The 22,752-nt window shown below is 38.5% G+C and overlaps 1 protein-coding gene across 2 annotated transcripts in view; it reads right to left on the reverse strand.

The window, feature by feature from the left end:
- Positions 1 to 22,752, reverse strand: part of RALGAPA2 (Ral GTPase activating protein catalytic subunit alpha 2) — a 431,148-nt gene that overhangs the window by 290,456 nt on the left and 117,940 nt on the right. For both annotated transcript variants that reach the window (XR_008392593.1, XM_053670940.1), the window contains exons 6-10: positions 16,874 to 16,917; positions 14,462 to 14,639; positions 13,575 to 13,690; positions 6,665 to 6,803; positions 4,784 to 4,983 (exon numbers count right to left, since the gene is read on the reverse strand). Coding sequence is in view for 1 of the 2 variants with exons in the window: in XM_053670940.1 (XP_053526915.1) it covers positions 4,784 to 4,983; positions 6,665 to 6,803; positions 13,575 to 13,690; positions 14,462 to 14,639; positions 16,874 to 16,917 (677 nt within the window). In the remaining variant the exon portion in view is untranslated. The remainder of the gene's footprint in view (positions 1 to 4,783; positions 4,984 to 6,664; positions 6,804 to 13,574; positions 13,691 to 14,461; positions 14,640 to 16,873; positions 16,918 to 22,752) is intronic.

The following is a 22,752-nucleotide window of genomic DNA, read 5'->3' on the forward strand; positions in this document are numbered from 1 at the left end:
AGTGGCATTTCTATGCATAGCCATCTGCAGGGTGTGGTAGCACTGAGCACAACGGTTGTCTGCCCAGCATCCGTTCCCACTCCCTGACAGAACCCCAGGGCTTGGCGTGCCTCTTCCCATGAAGCCTACATTGACTCAAAAAAGAAGCTGACCCAATCTATAGTTACCAAGGGAGCAACTGTGTCCCTCCCTCCTGCAGCATTCTCACACCCAGCTTTAAGCTAATCAGTGCCTTGTTAGGTTCTAGGAGTGGACAGGTAACCTAAATTGTACCACTCAGACAAAAGGAATGGCTTTGTATTTTCAGATGTCTCTAAACATGAACAAGGAGCATAATGTCCCATCTTGGAATTATTGGGAAAGCTGAAGACACATTTGCCAGAGGGAAAAGAGAAAACCACAGAGAGCATGAGTGAACCTTATTGTCACCCACACTTATTATTCACTTCTTTTTCATGAGATTAAAATATTTCTTTTTATGTTTTAGTTCAGTTTCAGTTCTGGTCCTTTTTCTGTTACAGTGACAGAATCACCCTAATTTATTGAGGATCTCAAACCTTTATGACACTAAAAAATATAATAAAAGTAGATGACTCACAAGTGTGAAGAGTCAACTAAGGGAAAAAATTATCACCTTGAAGCAGTAGTTTATTTGTTATTCTTGCTACTTATCATCATCCAAGTGAGAAACTTATTTTCAATAAATACAGGTGGTGGTTTTTCAAAAGTTATAAACCAGGTAGGAAAGTTACATCCTTTAAGTGGACTATTTTGAACTGACTGAAAAACTATACAGATGTGATATGATGTAAAATTTATCAGTTCGATTGAGTTTCTTTTATGTAACTTCATATGAATTTTTGTCTGGCTGACTGGTGAATACGTCTCTTATTATGTCTCAGAACAAAATATGTTTCCCTGACTGCTGGTGAGATCCAGGCCCATTTTTATTTTCTCTTTTGTGAACTTTCTTTTACCTCCTTTATCCATTTTTCAATTGGGCCGTTTGTCTTCTTATCAATTTGTAGGCACTCTTTACATAGCCATGATGAAGAACTGTATGCCAAGAAATTTGAAAACCTAGGGGAAATGGACAAATTTCTAGGAAAATACAATCTTCCAAAACTCAATGAAGAAGAAGAAGCAGAAAGCCTGAAAAGACCAATAACAGCAAATGAAATTGAAGCAGTAATCAAAAATCTCCCGAAGCATAAAAGCCATGGAACAGATGGTTTCACAGGAGAATTCTACAAAGCATTTAAGGAAGAGCTAACCCCTATTCTTCACAGGCTATTCCAAAAAATTCAAAAGGATAGAAAACTCTCAAACTCTTTTTATGAAGCCAGCATCATCCTAATTCCAAAACCAGATAGAGACACAACAAAGAAAGAAAACTTCAGGCCAATATCCCTAATGAATATAGACGCTAAACCCCTCAACAAAATATTGGCAAATCACATCCAACAATATATCCAAAAGTACCAATGGCATATTTCACAGACATAGAACAAACACTTCAAAAATGTATATGGAACCATAAATGAGCCCCAATAGCAGCTGCTATTTTGAGAAAGAACGAAGTAGGTGGAATCACAATACCTGATATCAAATTGTATTACAAGGCCACTGTAATCAAAACAGCCTGGTACAGGTATAAAAACAGGCACATAGACCAATGGAACAGAACAGAGAGCCCAAAAATAAACCCAAGCCTCTATGGCCAACTAATATTCGACAAAGGGGGCAGTAACATAAAATGGAGTAAAGATAGCCTCTTCAACAAATGGTGTTGGGAGAACTGGACAGCTATGTGCAAAAAAATGAAACTTCAGCACAGACTTACACCATACACCAAAATAAATTCAAGGTGGATAAAAGACTTAAATATAAGCCATGAAACCATTAAAGACCTAGAGGAGAATATTGGCAGGAAAATCTCAGATATTTCACGCAGCAACATTTTTACTGATATGTCCCCTAGAGCAAGGAGAATAAAGGAAAGAATAAACAAATGGGATCTCATCAAAATAAAAGCTTCTGTGTGGCTAAAGATAACAGTATTAAATTAAAAAGAACCAACTGTATGGGAAAACATATTTGCTAATGATACCTCAGACAAAGATTTAATCTCCAAAATATACAAAGAGGTCACACAACTGCATGCTAAGAAGACAACTAACCCAATTAAAAATGGGAAAAGGACTTGAACAGACACTTCTCCAAGGAGGACATACAGAACATCCAGAGACACATGAAAAGATGCTCAATATCGCTAGCTATCAGAGAGATGCAAATTAAAACCACAATGAGATACCACTTTACACTGGTCAGGATGGCTATCATAAACAAAGCAACAAACAACAAATGTTGGAGAGGTTGTGGGGAAAACGGGACCCTAGTTCACTGTTGGTGGGATTACAGACTAGTACAACCATTATGGAAAACAGTATGGAATTTTCTCAGAAAAATGAAAATAGACCTGTCTTTTGACCCAGCATTCCACTGCTAGGATTATATCCTAAGAACCCTAAAACACCAATCTCAAAGAACCTATGCACCACAATGTTCATGGCACAATTTACAATAGCCAAGAGTTGGAAGCAACCTTGGTGCCCAGCACTAAATGAATGGATCAAAAAATTGTGGTACATATACACAATGGAATTCTATGCAGCAGAAAGAAGGAGCTCCTACCCTTTGGGACAGCATGGATGGAACTGGAAAGCATTATGCTGAGTGAAATAAGCCAAGTGTTGAAAGACAAATACCATATGATCTCACCTTTAACAGGAAGCTAAACAACAAAACAAACAAGCAAGCAAAATAAAAACAAAGACACTGAAATAGAGAACAGGGGGACAGCAACCAGAGGGCAGAGGGGAGGGAATTTAAGGGGAAAAAGGGGAGGGATTTAGAGGAACAAGTATAAAGGACACAGGGACAATAACTAAGAGGGGTGGAAATGGGAGGGAGGTGGGGAGCATGAGGCGGGGTGGGCTGGGATGGGAGAAATACACAGAAAACTGTATTTGAAAAATAATTAAATTAAAAAAATTTAATAAAATTTGTAAGCACTCTTTACATAGCCATGATGTTAAAAATGCTTTTCACAGTTTACTGCTTGGGTGTAGCTTTATGCTATCTTTTTGACACATAAATCTTTTTCTATTTTTTCAAATAAAGTCAAATCTAATTTCCTCCATGGCTTATGCGTTTTATCTCTACCTAAGATGGTCTACTACTTCCCAAATTTATACATTCCCCTATATTTCTCCCCAAGTTCTTTACCATTTTGTTTTTATAAATCAATCTGACATTTGCTTATGTATGTGATATGAAACAAGGAAGTTCTGAGAGAGACAGACAGCCGGGTTCTTTTAGCTTCAGAGTTCTAGGTTACATTGCCTATTCAATGCTAATGTAGGTCTCATTCCTTTGAAGAAACTTCTAGTTTCTGTCTGGAAGATAGTTTTTTCTTAATCCCTAAAATTCAAAAGCCTAGATTTGTGTTTGTTTAGCTAATTCTTCCTGGGACTCAAAGGCCTCTTAGTCTAAAACACGACCTCTTTCTTGGTTCAGGTAAACTTTTCTTTATACTACTTCAATTATTACTTCTCATTTTTTTCTCTTCTGCCCTCACAATATTTGCATGTTAGGTATGAATCTGCCCATAACTCTTATTTATTTCTAATTTCCATGTATTTGAATATTTTGCTCAGTGTTATAGGATATTTCTCCAGAAAACTAATTTCGTTCTCAGCAGTGATCATTACCATCTTTGGTTGTACCTACTAAGTTTTGTATTAAAAAATTTAAGGTTTTTAAAAACATTCGTCAAGTCTTTTGCTGTTTGTACTGATATTGTCTCCCCATTAGACTTCTTTAAAAATAAGTTTTTTCCAGTTCTTCAGTCAGTTCAGTGGGGCCAGATGGTCTGGACCTCAGTTTAGTACTCCTTCATCAAGGTGCCAATTACCCCTCAGGTGTGTGCACTTTCCCAAGTCAGGCCTAAGTCACACTTCTAGGGAACTCTAAGGCAAACCTCCACTACAAAGACCACACTTCCTGTCCCTGTTCTTAGAAACAACAACAACAACAAAAAGCCCTCACAAAACCATAACTCTTCTGTGAAGTGGTTGCTCTCTGACTCTACAAGTGATCCTGCTCTACCTAGCACTAAGTCCCTAAGGAACTCAGCATACTGGTTAAGCCTCATTTGCATGTGACCAAGGCCAGCAAGAACCAGGTCCCATACAAGAAGTCTTCACCTAACACCTCAAAGAGAGGCAGGTTTCTCTTCCAGGAACCCCAACAAGGCTCAACAATCACCCCAAAATCTTGAGCTGCTGAGCTATTCTTCCCGAGTTCCAGAGAGTACTTGGCAGTCTCACAGAACTTCTCCACAGCTTATCTGCACAATTCCTAATGGCCTTCCAGATACTGGGGACTGGAAAAAAAACAAGACAGGCCCTGGTCTAATGCTCAGAAGTCACTGGACCCGAGTGAAGAGGGAAAAATGAGATGGAGCCAGGAGTGTGGGAACAACCATCTTCTCAGAATGCCTCCCCTCACCCTCAAGATTGCCTCATTCATCATGGCAATGCCAATAGAGTACAAGTGCTTCTAACTCAAGCTTCTTATGAAACCTTAGCATTTTAAACATAGAGTACACAAAGAAACTGAAGTCTTGTAACCAACAACCTCTAATAATCAAATACCTTGTATGTGTCAATGTGTGATATAACATACATATGAAGATATAAAAAGATGATGAGTGACATACCTGCACAATTTTAGGCAACACATCGCCTCCATTTTTAGTGTTTTGTGCTGTAGTTAGATACTTTTTTTCCAAAAAGAAAGTTACAATCCACTTAATAAAAACAACACGTGCTGCCATGTATGGAATTTTGGTACTGTAGATGTTTTCATTGTCTCGAACTGTAGTAACATACACTGGCTTTGGTCTTAAATGGGGGATATCTGGAAGAATAAAGAAGACATCATTACTTGGTGAATCTTGACATTATGTAACTTCTACAAATATTTCAGTTTCTAAGTAAACAGACATATATTTGGTTGTATGAATAGCAACTAAGATTAAAGAACCAGAAATGATTAAAAACGTCATCTTTTGGAAGGTTTGTTTCTAACTGCCTCATAATCTGACCAAGATGGAGTGATGGTGACCGTTATTACTTACAGTTGTGGTATACAACTACAGAAAAACTAATCTAATAACTCTTCTTCATAAAATTAGAGAAATTACATGAGATTATAATAGTGAAAATCTTCTCACATACATTATAGCCAATTAAATCTTACTTTATGATAAGAAGAAATATAAAACCAGAAATATACAGACATTTCTTCATCATTTTATTTTACTATCCAACACTACCATAATAAAAGCAACTTTAGTTTTATATCCTTTTCTCTTTAGATGAATCCAAGAAAGTAGAATCAGTATAATCTACTTTATAACTGAGAGAATTCAGAAATTCATGTTTAATTTTTGAGGTATTAGACACCACCATTTCCAAATTATTAATAAGAGGTCTTTAAATTCCATTATCAATATGAAAATTATGTGACACTGGATTTGAGATAACTACATTCTGTAGTCCACCTCCTACTAACTTTTGTAAATGCTGAGGGAACTGCATAAGGTATAAATGCAAATAACTTTTAATTTCAGAATGCTAACAATATACTGTTTTCTACAATAGATATAGACTACTGATTAAATCAGAAATAAAATTTGAAAGAAAACATGCATATACATTGCCAAAAAAATACATAACATCGCAGTACCCTTAAAGTCAGTACAGCTTTCCAAATGCACCAAGTGTCATCTGTTTTCCCCTTGCTCAAGTGCATGTATGTGTGTTGTACACATAAACACCCACAGACAACTGAATTAGTTGTCCACATTCCCTAGATGGATTAATGTTTGTGGTGAATTTTCCCCTCTAAAAGTGTTCTTAATTATCCATTTTAACTAATTTCACCTGCTTTAAAATAAGAGGCAAAGGAAGATTTGCCTTACCTCCATCACACTAAGAGATGCTTCTGGCCTATGAACTCTCATTTTTTAAAGAAAAACTATAGAAGCTAAATGAGAAATTCCCTTATGTTTTCTCCCCTCTAGGCTTACCATCCCCAGGATGCCCAATTGTCCAAACATCTGTCCTTCCATAAGCAGCTGCTGCTAGATGAAAGATCCAGTAAAAAAGAAACTGTACAGTATGGGCAGTTGTATGGTCTGGGGTGGCCTGCCTATGACCACTGACTAAGGTCTGGGATAACCATATACCACCAGCACTAGCAAGAGAACACTTAAGGAAATGCAAGGTTTTTTTTCACATTAAAAGATTTTAATTATAATTGCACCAAAATAATCACAATTCACTTCAAATTATTTCTGAACACAGGAGCCATAGTACCCTTTTATAGCTATGAGTTGAGATACACCTTAGTTTGTACAAACACTTAAAACACTTAAAATAATTTATTACAAAATTTTAAGCACCTTGCAATAAAGTTAGCATTAAGTATAAGAATAAATTTACTATTTTACTTAAAAACAATCAAAGGTCACTTTGAAAGAGTCTGTACAGCTTCCCCATGGAAATCCTCTGCACATGGCTCTATAAGTACTTACCAAGTATAGGTTTGTAGATGTTTGTTAACTTAGTAAATGATGGGAATAAATGAGGAAGATAATACTTTCGAAACAATGTAAAAAGAAATTTAAAACCAGTATCTTGATTCTCCTTATTCTTCCACTCCAAGCTTGCAGCCTTGGGATAATATGTGGAAAAAATACATATATTTACATTTCAAATTAATGTATACTAAACTGAAAATGTTGTTAAAATTCCTACTGTAATCTAAAAAACTGACAAATAATATTGATAATCATGTAATAAAATCATATCTAAAAAGAGGATGATAAAAATGAGTATTTCAAAAGAAAACAGCAACTATGTTAAAAACAGCATTTTTACTGAGTATTAAAAAAAACCAATGTTGTCACTTCTTTGAAACTTGGTCTCCAACACCATGCCCCTATTTATCCACGTTCCTTGTAATGATTTAACACTCCTTATGCCCTTAAAACATCTAGTCAGATATAACAAGGTGTACATTTTATTTATTTATTTTTTAGAGAGAGAGGAAGGGAGGGAGAAACATTTCTGTTCAAGAGAAACATCAATTGGTTGCCTCTCCCACATTACCAACCAGCAACCTGGCCTGCAACCCAGGCATGTACCCTGACCAGGAATTGAACTGGTTGATCCTTTGATTTGCAGGATGATGCCTAACCCACTAAGCCACACCAGTCAGGGCACAAGGTGCTTTAAATTTTTTATTTATTTTTAATGTTTTATTGTTGGTCGATTACAGTTGTTCCAATATTCCTGTTGCTTTCCCCTGCCCGTACCCATATTTCCACACCCTGTTGTCCATGTCCCTGAGCCATTTATACTCGTTCTTTAACTAAATCCTTCCGCTTCCTTCCTCCCTTCTCCTTCTCCCAACTCCTCCTCTCTGGTCACTATTCATGTTTCTTGTTTCCATGCCACTGGTTCTATTTTGCTCATTTTCTTTCTTTTGTTCATTAGGTTCCACCTATAGGTGAGATAATATGGTATCTGTCTTTTGCCGCCTGGTTATTTCACTTAGCATAATACTCTCCAGTTCCACCCATGCTATTCCGAAAGTTAGTAGGTTCCTTATTTCTTTCTGCTGTGTAGAATTCCAACGTGAAAATGTACCATAGTTTTTTCATCCACTCATTTACTTATGGGCATTTAGGATGTTTCTAGCACTTGACCATTGTAAATAATGCTGTTATGAACACTGGGGTGAACAAGTTCCTTTGAATTGGTGATTCAGGATTCTTAGGGTATAATCCCAGCATTGGAACTGCTGGGTCAAAAAGCAGTTCCATTTTCAGTTTTTAATAAATTCCATACTGTTTTCCACGGTGGCTACACCAGTCTGCATTCCCACCAACAGTGCACTAGACTTCCCTTTTCTCCTCATCCTCACTAGTACTTGTTTGTTGATTTGTTTGTGATGGCCATTCTGACAGGTGTGAGGGGGTATCTCATTTGGTTTTAATTTGCATTTCTCTGATAGCTAGTGATGTTGAGCATCCTTTCATATGCTATGGGCCTTCTGTATGTCCTCCTTGGAGAAGTGTCTGTTCAGATCCTTTGCCCACTTTTTAATTGGGTTGTTTGTCTTCCTGGCATTGAGTTATATGATTTCTTTATATATTCTAGAGATCAAACCCTTGTCCAAGGTATTACTGTAGGCAAATATGTTTTCCCATATGGTTGGTTCCCTTTTCATTTTGATGCTGTTTCTTTGGCTGTGCAGAGCTTTTTAATTTGATGTAGTCTCAGGTGTTTATTCTGTCCTTTATTTCCCTTGCCCTAGAGCAAAAATATTGCCACGTGGGATACCTGAAATTTTGCTGCCTATGTTGTCCTGTAGGACTTTTATGGTATTGTGACTTACGGTGTTTTATCCATTTTGAGTTTATTGTGGTGTATGGTGTAAGTTGGTGGTCTAGTTTCATTTTTTTGCATGTACCATTCCAGATCTCCCAGCACCATTTGTTGAAAAGGCTATTTTTACTCCATTTTATGCTTCTGCCCCCTTTGTCAAATATTAATTGACCATAGAGACATGGATTGTTTCTGGATTCTCTATTCTATTCCATTGATCTGTGTGTCTGCTCTTATGCCAATATCAGACTATTTTGATTACAGTGGCCTTGTAGTACAGTTATTATCAGGTATTGTGATCCTTCTAACATTCTCCTTTGTCAAGATTACTGAGTCTATTTGGGGTCGTTTTTTGTTCCATTAAGCTATTTTAATTATTTTAATATATTTTATTGATTATGCTATTACAGTTATCCCACTTATTCCCCTCTGCCCTGCACCACCCCTCCCACCAGCATCCCCCTACCCCCACACCCAGTTCATGTCCACGGGTTGCACAATTAAGTTCTTTGGCTTCTACATTTCCCACACTATTCTTAACCTCCCCCTGTCTATTTTGTACCTACCATTTATGCTTCTTATTCCCTGTACATATTCCCCCCATCCTTCTCCCAACCCCTCCCTTCTGATAACTGTCCATGTGACCTCCATTTCTGTGATTTTGTTCTTGTTCTACTTGTTTGCTTCAACATATCATACAATAACAGCTTGGTAATGACAAATGCCTTTAACTTGACCTTATCTGGGAAGCACTTTATCTGCCCTTCCATTCTAAATGATGGCTTTGCTAGATAGAGTAATCCTGAATGTAGGTCCTTTGCTTTTCACGACTTTGATACTTCTTGCTTCAAAGGTTTGTTTAGAGAAATCAGCTGATAGTCTTATGGGAACTCCTCGATCACTCCTTTACTCCTGCTGCTTTTAAAACTCTCTCTTTATCTTTAATCTTGCATAACATAATTACCATGTGCCTTGGTGTGTGCTTGCTTGGGTCCAACTTATTTGGGACTCACTGACCTTCCTGGACTTCTTGGAAGTCTATTTCCTTTACCAGATTAAGGAAGTTCTCCATTTTGTTTTCAAATAAGTTTTCCATTTCTTGCTCTTCATCTTCTCTTATGGCACCCCTATGATTCACTTGTTCAAACATTTAAAGTTGTACCAGAAATTCCTAAGTCTCTCTGCAGTTTTTTGAATTCTTGTTTCTTCATTCTGTTCTGTTTGCAATTTTATTTCTTCCTTTTGCTCCAAATCATTGATTTGAGCCCCAGTTTCCTTTCCTTCCATGTTGTTTCCCTATATATTTTGCTTTATTTCATTTTGCATAGCTCTCACTTTTTCTTCTATTTTGCGACCATACTCAACCATTTCTGTGAGCATCCTGATTAAAAGTGGTTTGAACTCTGCATCTGATAGGTTGGCTGTCTCTTCATCACTTAGTTCTATTTTTGGAACTTTGATCTGTTCTTTCATTTGGGCTGTATTATTTTGTCTCAGTGCACCCACTACTTTGTAAGGGGCAGAGCCTTAGGTACTTACCAGGTGCGGCAACCCACATTGCTGTATTGTGACACTGTATGTGTGGGAGGGGTCAGTGAGGAAACAATGCTGCTTGCCTGGCTCTCGGTTGGCCTTCAGTCACTTGCTCTGCTACCAACAAGCAAATTGGGTCCTTCTGGTACTGATTCCAGCGTGGGCAGGCTCGTGCACATTCTAGCACTCTGTGGGTCTCTTCAATAAACTCTCCTGTGAGGCTGAAAGTTTCTCCCACTGCAGCAATTCCCACAGGTTTCTATAGCCAGAGGTTTTGAGGTTTAATTTCCCCATGCTGGAAACTCTGGGTTGCGTGGTGAGTCTAGTTCCCCAGTTGTTATCCACACACAAATGTGGGACTACCTGGTCTGCCAACCACCACTTCACTAGCCCAGTCCTCCAGCCTCCACCTTGCTGCAAGTCCTCTCCTCCCCAGATGCCCATCTGTGCCTCTCCTACCAGTCTGGATTAAAGTTTCTTCTTTACGTCCTTGGTTGTCAGACTTTCATATAGTTCAATTTTCTAGCAGTTCCACTGATTTTTTGTTTTTAAATTTGCTGTTGTCCTTCTTTCAGTTTTGCAAGGAGGCAAAGTTCATCTACCTATCTTGGCCAGAAGTCCCATATAAAGTTTTGAAATAGTATTTTAATAGGGACTACATTGAATCTAAAAAACTTAGAAAAGGCCATTTATTATAAATACCATATGGAAACAAACCCTTCCAAAGATTTTATTCAATGTTACCTACATGCAAAATCAACATCAAAAGATACAGCTATGGAATCTTGAAAAAGGCAGTCTCCTTATTAAAAGCAATCCATAGGATAGGATAAGCCAGACTTGCCACGCCAGCCCCACCTGTCAGTGAGTCTTAGTACTTGTTATAACACATAGTGTCCTAAGCAGTTTCCCAAATTCCTTCATAATGCAGGCCACTTTGAAAATGGCAGTTGTCCAGCACCTAAGATAAAGAAATGAGGGGCTTAGCTGCCCCAGGGCAGAGGACCTCAGAGTCTGTAACCTGCCAGTTCTCTGAGATGAGCCAAGGCAGAAATTCTGCTCTGAGAACCAGCCCCAGTAGACAGAATGGAGAGAATGAGAGGGGAATGGCCATGCCCATACAATTTTGTACACATATTAAAGGCTCACAATCCACCTAAAAAACCTTCCCCCATATCAATGGCATCCTTCCTCTAATGGAATCCTGGGATATTCATGACTTATCTGAGGTCACACAACTCATTAATAACACATCTATGAAAACCCAAGTCTCCTAACACAACAGAGTTTGAGATACTGTATGCTGATCTGCCACTTCTGAACAGATAGAGTTCACAATCCATGTAGAATGGGTCAGCAGAGCTAAAATGTTGAGGAACTACAATTCCAGAAGATGAGAGAATACCTTAGTTGGACTCTCAGGATTTTGGAGCCTTGTGTTTCTGGTGCTAGCTAAAGGAAATGGGAGAGGAGAACAGACAAGATTGCCCAGCAGGAAAGAGTATTCAGAAAGAGCAGCCAAAGACTGAATCTTGAGGGACAGCAGAGAGAAACATAGTCCACCAGTAGAAACTGGAAAGAGCTAAAAGGGAGAAGGAAAACCAGAAGAAAATATCATGGATGGAATCTCGTAAAGGAAGGGTAGACTGTCAAGTCATCTGAAAAATTGAGTACGGCACAAACTTAAGAGTTTCCTTCCTCTGGACTTGACCATAAGAACCCCTTCATGTTCTTGGACCTCTTAGCAGTGACAGGGCAGAGGCAGGTAATAGAGGGTGTCAAGGAACATTAAAGGAGGAAGTGGACTTCACAGACTTGGTTGTGAAGTGAAGGGAAGAGATTGGACTATACCCAGGAAAAACTCAGAGATGAGAGAAGAGTTTGCTAAGAAAAAAGCACTCAGGAGCTTTTCCCAAACTATATCAATGCTCAGAAATACAGATCAAGAGACATAAATCACCTATTGAACTCATAAACTAATGATTTTACTTTTATATTCAGTTGGTAAAATAAAAGAAAGAAATTATGTGACATAAAGCAGGCTTGTGCTGATGGCCAGATGAGATAATTAAATATGCTTTTGTTCAAATCTTCTTGTCTGCTCTGCAGACAAGATTATTCCTGATTATACTCTTTCAGCTTCAGGGCCTGCCTCATCCTCCATCTGTCTCACTAGCATAGAGATCAGGGTTAGGGAAAGAGTAAAGCAGCAAAAATAGTTTACTAAGCAATGAAATAATAGAAAAAATGTATATACAGGCCTCTGCCCCCCATTCCTGGCACAAGGCCCTAAAACCCCTATAACTTCCTAAGCTGTGAGAGCACTAGGAAGCATCCTCTGTTCTATTGAAGTGACTCAGGGTGGGCTCCTGGATAGGTCCTGAATGAAGGCTGATCACCAGAAAGACCAAGCCATGATCAGAACTTGGAATTTTTAGATCCTAGATGCCCTATTTCTCCAGAAATGAGTGAGGGACTGGAATTGGGTTAATGATAGATCATGCCTATGGAGAGAAAAACCTCCATAAAACCCAAATATAGCAGGGGTTTCAGGAATCTTCCATGTACCAGACAGTGACACACTCCAAGTCCATGGGGATAAAAGCTCTTGCATTCAGGCCTTTCCCTTCATGTGGCTGATCATCTGTAGCCTTTATCATATTCTTTAAACTAGTAAACACAAATAAATGTTACCCTGAGTTCTGTGAGCTCCTCTAATAAATTAATCACATCTAAAGATGCAGTCAGCCCTGGCTGGTGTGGCTCAGTGGGTTGAGTGCCGGCCTGGGAACCAAGCAGTTCGACTGGTTCGATTCCCGGTCGGGGCGCGTGCCTGGGTTGCGGGCCAGTTCCCAGCGGGAGACACACAAGAGGCGACCATGCATTGATGTTTCTCTCCCTCTCTCCTTCCCTCCCCCTCTAAAGAGAAATTAATAAAATCTTAAAAAAAAAAAGATGCAGTCATAAGAAGCTCTGATTTGTAGCCAAATTGGACAGAAGTTGTGGGTAACCAGGGGACCTACTACTTGCAATTGGTGTCTGAATAGGATGGGAATAGTGTTAAGGGGCTAAGATCTTAACATGTGGGCTCCACGTAGACAGTGTCAGAACTGATTAAATTGTGGGACCCCACAGACAGTGTCAGAATTGAATTAAATTGTGGGACCCCACAGCTGCTGTCACAGAGAATTGCTTGTTGTGGGTAAAAACCCCATACATTTGGTGACCAGAAGTGTCACATGTGAACTGTTGTGTGAAAATGTGGTAATAATATTAAAGTAAAGGAGATACACAGATGGAGAATTGAATTTTTCCTTTTACATGCACACTTACATAAAATAGTGTGTATGATTGGAATTTGCTGAAGTGATCTGGCCAGACTCTATGTTTAGTGAAATAGCACATAAATCACCTCAAAGCAAAGTAGGAAATGTGAGCAAACAGAAAGAAAAGAGACAATGTTTTTTCTTTCCTACTCAGAATAAGACCATCACTTAATTATCTACAATTTCCTCTTACCTGAATAACCATATATTTCAATAGTATTTGAAGAAAAAAGCATGTTTGGTCTTCAGCTATCTTTTCCCCTGATATGGCTGGCAGGAGTGGAGTGATTTCTTCTGGATATATCTTTGCTGCGGAGTGGAAAATAATGAGAGACTTTCATCACAGTTAAATTTTAACAGGGTTTTCAGAAAATGGCCTCTACTAAAATACATGTATCCATCTATTATACCTGCTCACATGGACCAAGCCAGTGTGCATGAAGGGTTTAGAAGCATGATAACAGAAGCCACAAAGCCACCTGTCCCACTGTACCATTCTTTTTCTTTTCGAATTCTGCTTTGGTCAGCCTAACATCAAATACCTGTCATTTGGCAATAAAAGTGACCCTAACAGGACACAAATGGCTGCCATTAATAGTCCCATGAGGCATTTACTGTCCTCCCGTTAATGTTGCATGATAATACATAGCTAACAAAAAACAAAAAAACAAACAAACAAAAAACAGTATGGGTGATCAGATGAATGAAACAATAGCAATGAGGACAAGAGATAGTAAATAGTTTGGATAGTGGTTTGAATTGCAGTAACAGTCACAAAAACACTCCAGACATACCAAGTGTCCCTACTTCCTGCTATTGCCAACATCTGTCCTACTCCCTTTTATTCCTGTTCCCATCTCTTCAGCAAATTTCTCTTGCCATCATTTCATATAAAATAGGTTCAAGTCTTTCAATTCAAATACATATAAGAATCTACCATGAATGTTAATGGGAAATAATTTCTGTTCAAAATTAATTTATGAAGTCGAGATTTCTATTGAAGAAAATGGCAAACCAAGGAATTCCTCAATGTGACTTCAAGAGTCATTTCAAGCTGTAAGATCTGCTCACATCACTCACCATCAGCTATACTAGGGCTTGGACTGATGAGTGTCTCCAGAGTACAGGGCCCTCTGGAGGACATGATCGCTGGGAAACCAGGCACGAGGCAAGCGAAAATCAGCACCTGCTCTTCTGCACAGTTTGTCTGTAGTGCCTGAAGCCACAGAAGAAACAACCTGATTCCTTCACATCTTATCTAAAAAAAAATAAAAGCAACAAAATTAAACATATGTACCTGTGGAAATGCACTTCAATGTAACATCAGTTCTGAGAAAGAAAAACTACAAGTGAAAGGTATTGTCAAAGCACTGTGCTAAGTTCTTTACTTGGTGACAAGTAAGGAAGGATGCTGCAACACAGCACAAGGATTAAGACCTTGGGTTCTGGAGCCAGAGTGCCTGGGTTCAAATGAAGACCGTGCCACTTTCTAGCTTAGCTGTGACCTGTGAAGAACCACTTAACTTCTTTATGCCTTAGTCTCTCCAAATGTAAAATAGGAATGATGATCACAGAATTTACCACAAAGTGCTGGAATAGAATTAAATGAGTTAGAACAGTGCCTAACTCACAGTAAGCACTATTTATTTCATTCTTAAGGGAACAATCCCCATATCTTCAACATTCAAATATCCATGAAAACAGTGCAAAGATAATCTTCCAAATTTACACTGTGCTTTGGACAGCATTGATGTCATGTCACTACAATAGCACTAGTACAATGTTCTTATATATCAGAATGTTTAGAGCTAATTAAGACCTTAAAAAACTGACTCAATGAAATGGAACAGCTCTCCAACTTCCCTGCCTTATGTTCCTATTCTATTCTCTCAACACCTCTGCCATGCTCTGAATAGTGGGCATCTACCTCTACAGATGTGTAGAAAACATCTATAGAAGTAGATGTGTCCTCCTTCAACTTCTAAACTTACTTTCAACTTCATTCCATTCCAAGAATTTATAACCACGGGTATCTCCATTTCTATATTCCTAAATGGCTGAAAAGATGATGTCAATAAAAGAAGTTAAATAAGCAAAAGAGATGAAAAATATGTCAGACACAGATAAAAGATTAATGAACTCCAAATGCAGGTAGGTAACTGAGGAACCTTTCAATTATACCAACCAGTAGATTCCTCCAACAAGCCAAACAGGAAGCTCTGCAGAAAAGCCAAAAGGAGAAGCTCCCAACCCCCCAAAAAAGAGAGAGAAGGAAAAGTCTTAGTCAACTCCCCAGAGAAGACTGATGACAATGCTACTCCCATTAAGAGTGAATTCCACAGCATACTTTCAGACACACTTGTGGACTCACCACTTCTCTAAACAAAGCTCCATGACCACTCACATCTGTCCTCTCCCCAGGCAGGTGAAATAAGTGGTGAATGCATAATGTTATTCAGCATCAGGCCAAAAATGGCATGGCTCTATATATACCTAACCAAATTATATCAAATTTAACAAGAGGAAAGTTTCTTTAAAATTCTATCATAACTCATCATTTTTTATGTTAACTCTTTTTAAGGTAACTAAACATAAATAAAGCCAATAAGAAACATGAGATAATGATCTGACAGTTTTAACTATAATACTATTAATTAAAATAGGAGAGACAAAATATGGTATCTGTGAAGCTAGGAATAGCTCATCCCCTTTTTTCAACATGTAAGAATACTTAACTTACCAAGATTAATTGGCTATGATGTTTTAAACTGGTATAAAACCCAAAATGCATTAGCTTATTAAAGGCACACATATAACAATGAACTATGAGTGAATTACCCTTAGTAAAATACACATCCAAAGATGGCTTCTTTTGTCAATGATTTTTGAGTGCCATTTTATCCCAGCATCAAATGGTATGTCATCATAAACGGCATATTCATTTTAATAAGCCAATTTAACTTAAATTATAAGAACAATCTGCTGTAAATCAATAAATACTCAAAAGGAAGGTTCTGCTACTCTTTTCCCACACAATGGTGCTCAAAAAATAATTCAGAGGCAACTATAATTTTAACAACAAGATTACGGGGGTAAACAGAAGAATCAGGCATGTTAGCTCTGGAGCTTAGCGAGGAAGTAATTCAACCCCTTCTCTTTCTGATGATAAAACTGAAGCAGTTAGCACCTTGCCACTGGTTCCCTGCCTACACAGAAGAATCAAAATTCTAGGTAGGTTCCCTACCTTCACAGAAGAACTCAGATTTCCAAAATCCCAACCCCAAGCCATTTTCTCCAAATTATATTTACAATGTCTATTACAAAAGTTATGATGGAAGAACAAAAAAACTCTGACAAATATTAGAAATATAATTTCTCAATTAAAAATAAAAACTAACTAAAGTGGTTTTCATAGTGGCCTAATTTTATTAATTTATGGAATAACTTAAGATTAATTAAAAATTCCATTACATATTCATCTAAAATAAATACCTTAATAGAATTTCCAGTGTGTAGAAGCTTCTTTAAAGTTGAGCCTGGAAGTTTAAAACAATAAATCAGAAATGAAATATATAAATGTAAGATTTATTTTTGAAAGATTAGTTTTAGAGAGAAAAAAATGTTCTTACAACAAAAGAAATATTATATATATATATATATATATATATATATATATTTAATGTACTTTTAATGGCCATTTTTCCAAACATTAAAATGTTGAAAAATTTTTAAAAACTCAATATTAAAAGTATTCAAAGTATTAAAACTCACATTATTTTACATATTTACAAAACAGAATGTACTATAATTTTGCTTTCCTGGCTTAATGGAGCCAAATTCATCAATATTTTCTAAATCTACTTTCTTGCTTATCTCATTTTCAATTCCAAGAACTGCCATTCTTGATAATTTCTCCTGAGGTAGAATGTCAATTTTTTAATTTTATTTTTTATTATATTTTTTCCATCACCATTTATCTCCCTTATATTCCTCTCCTCCCCACCCCACAATCACCACACTTGTCCACATGAGAAGTGACCATCTTGTAAAGATCTTTTGAAGGCCAGAAGTTCATAAAGATAGTTCAAATATAAATTTAATATTAAAAAATCCTTTATTCATTTTAATTTAAAAAAACTCCCTCTATATATCATGCTTCAAACTAAAATCAATAATCAGTGGCAATATACCACCAGGAAAGAGGCAAAAACACAGAGAAACATCCTCTTTGTTGCTGGTGTGTGAGGTCTGCCAAAAGCTGACAGTGGAGCAGGAACACAGACCTTCTGGCATTAGAATATCTATAACAAATACAAGGGAGCAGTAGTCCACTGGAGTAATTTGAAATTAACAAAAATTAACTCAAAATGATTCAAGGAACTAAATGTGAAATATGTAAGTATAAAACTTCAAGAAGAGCCCTGGCTGGTGTGGCTCAGTGGGTTGAGCACTGGACTGTAAAGCAAAGGATCATCAGTTCAATTCCCAGTCAGGGCACATGGCTGAGTTGCAGGCCAGGTCCCCAGTAGGGGGCAGGTTGTGAAAGAGGCCACCACACATTGATGTTTCTCTCTCTCTCTTTCTCCCTGCCTTTCCCTCTCTTAATAAATACAATCTTATATAAGTAATAAATAATAAAAACTGAGCAATACCACTGAACATATACCTCACCAAATACTGATAGCAAACAGCACATGAAAAGATGCTCAAGAGCATTTCATTAGTCATTAGAGAAATTCACATTAAAACCACAGCAAGATACCATTACCACTAAAATAAAAAGGCTGAACATGTGAAGTGTTAATGAGAATTCTCATCTTCCTGGTAGAAATGTAAAATGGTGCACATCTTTGGAAAATAATCTAGCAGTTAAACATATAGTTTTGTATGATTCAGCCATTCCATTCTTGAGATAAAAAAGCACGTGCCCACACAAAGACTTGTATACAAACAAAAAAGCTTTATTTGAGGCCAAGCTAGAAACAACCCAAATGTTCATCAACAAGTGAACAGATAAACTATGTTATAGCCATGCAGTGGAATGCTGTACTACTCAGAATAAGAAGAAATGAACTATTAATATATGTACCAACACAGATGAATCACAAAATAACTAAACTGAGTGAAAGCCCAACAAAAAAGAGTACATACTGCAGGATTCTATAAGACTGTAGAAAATCAATCTAATCTATAGTGGCAGAAAGCAGATCGATGGTTGCCTGGGACTGGGGAATAACATGGGGAAAGGTGGGAAAGGATCATGAGAAAACTTTGGGGAGTGATGAATATGTTCATTATCTTGATTTCACAGGTATACATCATTGTCAAAACTAAGAAAAATGTACATTTTAAATCTGTATGTCAATTATACTCCAAGGAAAAATCTGGTTTTTTTTTTTTAAATAAAAAGTAGAGCAAGTAGCCTGGAAGTGACTCAGTGAAAGACCAGGAGGATGAAGGCTGCAGTCAGACAGAAGTCAACAGGAGACAACGGACCAGAAGATAAAGTAAGAAAACCACAGAGGGTGTTGAGATCAAGGGGATAGCACGTAATTTGGCATAAAGAAAAAGAACTGGGAAAGAATAAAGGCATTAAAAAAAGACAGTAAGTAGCACAGATGGTAGGTAGAAAATAGATAGGGGGGCAAGAATAGTATGGGAAATATAGAATCTAAAGCACTTGAGACACATGGTCATAAAGGGGGGAAATCATGGGGGCAGGGGGTGCAGGGTGGAGGGGAATGAAGGGGGGAATAGAACAACTGTAATGGCATAATCAATAAAAAAATAAAAATAAATAAAAACTAAAAAAAAAAAAAAAAAAAAAGAGCAAGAGGATATAGCAACAACAAGGAAAAAGACAAGGTGGCATCGCCAAAGGAGAGAGGTTTCTGAAAGGGAGATAACGGATAATGCCTGGAATCAGCCTTGGAAATAAAAAAACATTATTTTTACCTGCATACCCCTGAGAAACACAGAGAAGCCTCAGAGAAGAGCCAGGTTTCACATGGCCAAAGAGATGAACACAAGAGGCTGAGTCAGTAGGGCTGTTGCTTATCCCATAAAGAGGATTTCCAGAGGGAAGATCACAAAGTGGGAAGAAGGAGAAGAGATGCAGAACACTGATGGTAAAAGCACTCCAAAGAGGGCCCTGAGAAGACACCAAGTGAGCTGAGGAGGCATTAAATCCAGTTATTCCTGGTGGACACAGAGGCATGCAGGGACCCTAGATTTAGCTCAGCTGGGCTCTGATGCACCTCTAAAGGAGTCTTATAGTGAAGGACATTGGGAGACAGTGCTGCCTCAGAAAGAGTGAACGATGGTGTAGCCTGACTGTCAAACTCGAGGTCTGTCAAATTCAGACTCCTGAGGAGAGGTGAGAGCCCAGTGAGCCCTAGAAATGAAGCTGTTCAAAGGTCGTGTTCATATCCCTGGTAATATGAGGCCACTGGGTAGCCCAATGCATAAAGCCAGAGCCACCCTTAAAAGGTCACAAACCAATGTTCAGTTTAGTGTTTATATTATGTTCAGTTTAGTGTTTAGTGTTTATATTATAAACACTCTTGGTGTTTATATTATGGATGAGAAAAATCTAACTAGATTCAGTTATGACTCATATAAAACACATATGAGGTACTGTACATGTGCGAATTTTTCACTACCTGAGCCCACTCCTCTAAGTCCAAGGTTATTTATTTTTAACATTTTTAACATAAAGCATCTCTGGCATAAAATATATCTTTCCACCCACTCAGACAATATTTATTGAACACAGGTACAACACTGTACACTGAATGGGACAGGAAATCTGCTTTCTAGAGGCTTGTGAGTAGTAAACCCTCCTAAATCAAACACACATATAACCTGAGTCCTGTACTGATGCCACGTGGGCACATGAGGGGGTACCACAGCCTGCCCTTGCAGCCCTGGTTTGCTGATATCCCTGGTTTGCTGATGTGCCCTTCTCTGTCATCTCCTCACTCCATGTCAGTTCCATTATTTCACAGAGATAAGACTTTAAGCAGCCACCTTTATCTACCATGATTTCTGGCCTAAATATGACTTCAGGAAAATTTTGATAATTCTTTTCAATTGGTAATCAGTAATAACAATTTATGAATAGTCGAGTAGCAAATAAACATACATCAGACTTGATGGGAGCTGTGTCAGCTATTTCCCTAATCTTACTCTCTAAAACATGACTTGAAGCAATATCTCTAACTGTTGGAATAATGAACCTGTGTTCATTACAACTGTAAAACTTGAGTTCAAAGATGCATCCTTATTCAATGATTTATATAGCAAATACACAGCCTTCAAAACCATAAACAAAGAGAAACTGTAGGACTATCTTTTCCTTCTAAAATGAGTGTTAAGGGAAATAGAATGTCTCTTTTTTCTGAACACCCAATAAAATGAGGTGATTAAGAAACAGACTTCAAACACTGTAGAAGTTGATGTTATAAATTACTCTCTTCCTTCTCAGAATAAAATGTAGCTATCCAGTAGGTCTGAGAGCTTTTAAGACTTGTCAGAATACAGATGCTGTCATTATTTTAAGCTTTTGTGCTTGGTGTCATTGCCATTTGTAGTATGAGGCAGAAAGCAAACTGAATCAGTGGTGTGTAAACCAAGCTTTAAGTTTCTAAATATATTTCAGAGTACCTACCCAAGATGGCAAAGAAGGTGGAAGTTGCACTTACCTTTTCTCATGACCACATCAAAATTACAACTAAATTGTAGAATGATCAACCTGAATAACCATCTGAAGACTAGGTGAATAAAAGTCTTATAATTAAGGATATACAGAAAAAGCCACATGGACACTGGTAGGGAAATGGAGGCACAAAACAGGCTGGCCCTGAACCCATGTGTAGCAGTTGAAAATCCAGAGGGATAGCTTAGCTACCGAGGTACTGAATCTCAACCCCATGGGAAGCTCCCTAGCCCAAATCACCAGTGCCAGGAAGAGGGGCATCCGTCAGTGAAATTCAGCAGGAATTCCACCTGCCTAGATAAGAAGGAAGGTTGTTGGAAACTCAGGCATCCTTTTAAAAGGACAATGCACAAAATCTCTTTCACAGGCACTCACCCTGCGCTCTAGGTAAGGGAGGGCAGCTGTGAGGGCACTTGAAGCATACATGGAGAGACTGAGTTATGTGGCTTTGAGGAGAGGGCCAGAAAGACAGCTGCTAATGTCCCTGTGTTGAGTCCCTCTCTCATACAACACCCACAGAAGCCATGTTTCCTGGATAGAACACTTTCCCCACAACACTACCAACCTAAGAAACTGCACTGGCCACACCGAACAGCACCCAGCCTGGGCCTGAGCTGCAGTGTTTCTTAAAAAAGTCTCAAAGTATTCTGGCTAAGCTCAGGGCATGCTTGTTACACAGAAAAAGAAACTGAGCTGTGTGACTATCAGGGCAAGGGCATTTTTCCATGTTCGTCCTACCCATGCCATACTTCCTGTGTTGAGCCCAACCTGCATCCTCACAGCATTAGCCTAGAAAGCTCCACTAGCTCCACTTTGGCAACTCCCTCAGGCCTTACCCTACCCAGTTTACACACCACTGTAGTCTCTGAAGGTGGTGACCAGCATGGGCCCACATTACAGTTCTTAAAGTGGGGAACTCCAGCAGACTTGGTGGCTGCCAGAGATATACACGGAGACGCTGAGTTGTTCACCTTTAGAGCAAAGGCCAACTTCCTGCATACTGGATGAGCACCGCCATTCTTGTGCTGGGCCCTCCCTTCACATAGCCAAATTTTGACCTGCTTTAGCCTGAGGAACTCTACTGGCTCCACCCTGATGACACCCTGAGACCATGCCCCAATTTGAAAGTCCCCAGGTCCCAGATGGCTGGTGGCTGGTCTCAGGGTACACTGAAACTTTTGCTGAGCGGCCTCAGACTGGTACTGGTGCCTAGATTTAATCTGTATGGCTCTTAGGAGTGGGGTAAAGGTGGAAAGAATGTAAAGGGACTAGTCAAGGAACATGCATGAATGACCCATGGACATAGACAACAGGGTGGGGGATGGCTGTAAGAGTGAGGGGGTGGAGGAGGATGGGCTAGAGCAGAGGACAAAGGGGGAATAATTGGGACAATCGTAATAACAATAAAATATTTAAAAAGTAAAAGTAAAATAAATTAGCCACCAAAAAAAGAAAAGAATCTATATTGCTCTTACCTGTTGATTCCCTGAAAACATACCCCGAAGGCTCTTTCAATGGTGGAGCTGAGCAAGGACCCAGAAAGCAGCAGGAAGTCTCAGGGTGCCCTGGGACTTCTGCTAACATGCCCAAGGCCTGGTACTGGTGGTAGCTAGCCTCAGGACACAGCTTGGTCCCTCCCATGCAAACCCAATCC

This window comes from Artibeus jamaicensis, unplaced genomic scaffold (assembly GCF_021234435.1).
Source record: "Artibeus jamaicensis isolate MK-2021 breed Jamaican fruit bat unplaced genomic scaffold, CSHL_Jam_final contig_65, whole genome shotgun sequence".
Lineage (NCBI taxonomy): Eukaryota > Metazoa > Chordata > Mammalia > Chiroptera > Phyllostomidae > Artibeus > Artibeus jamaicensis.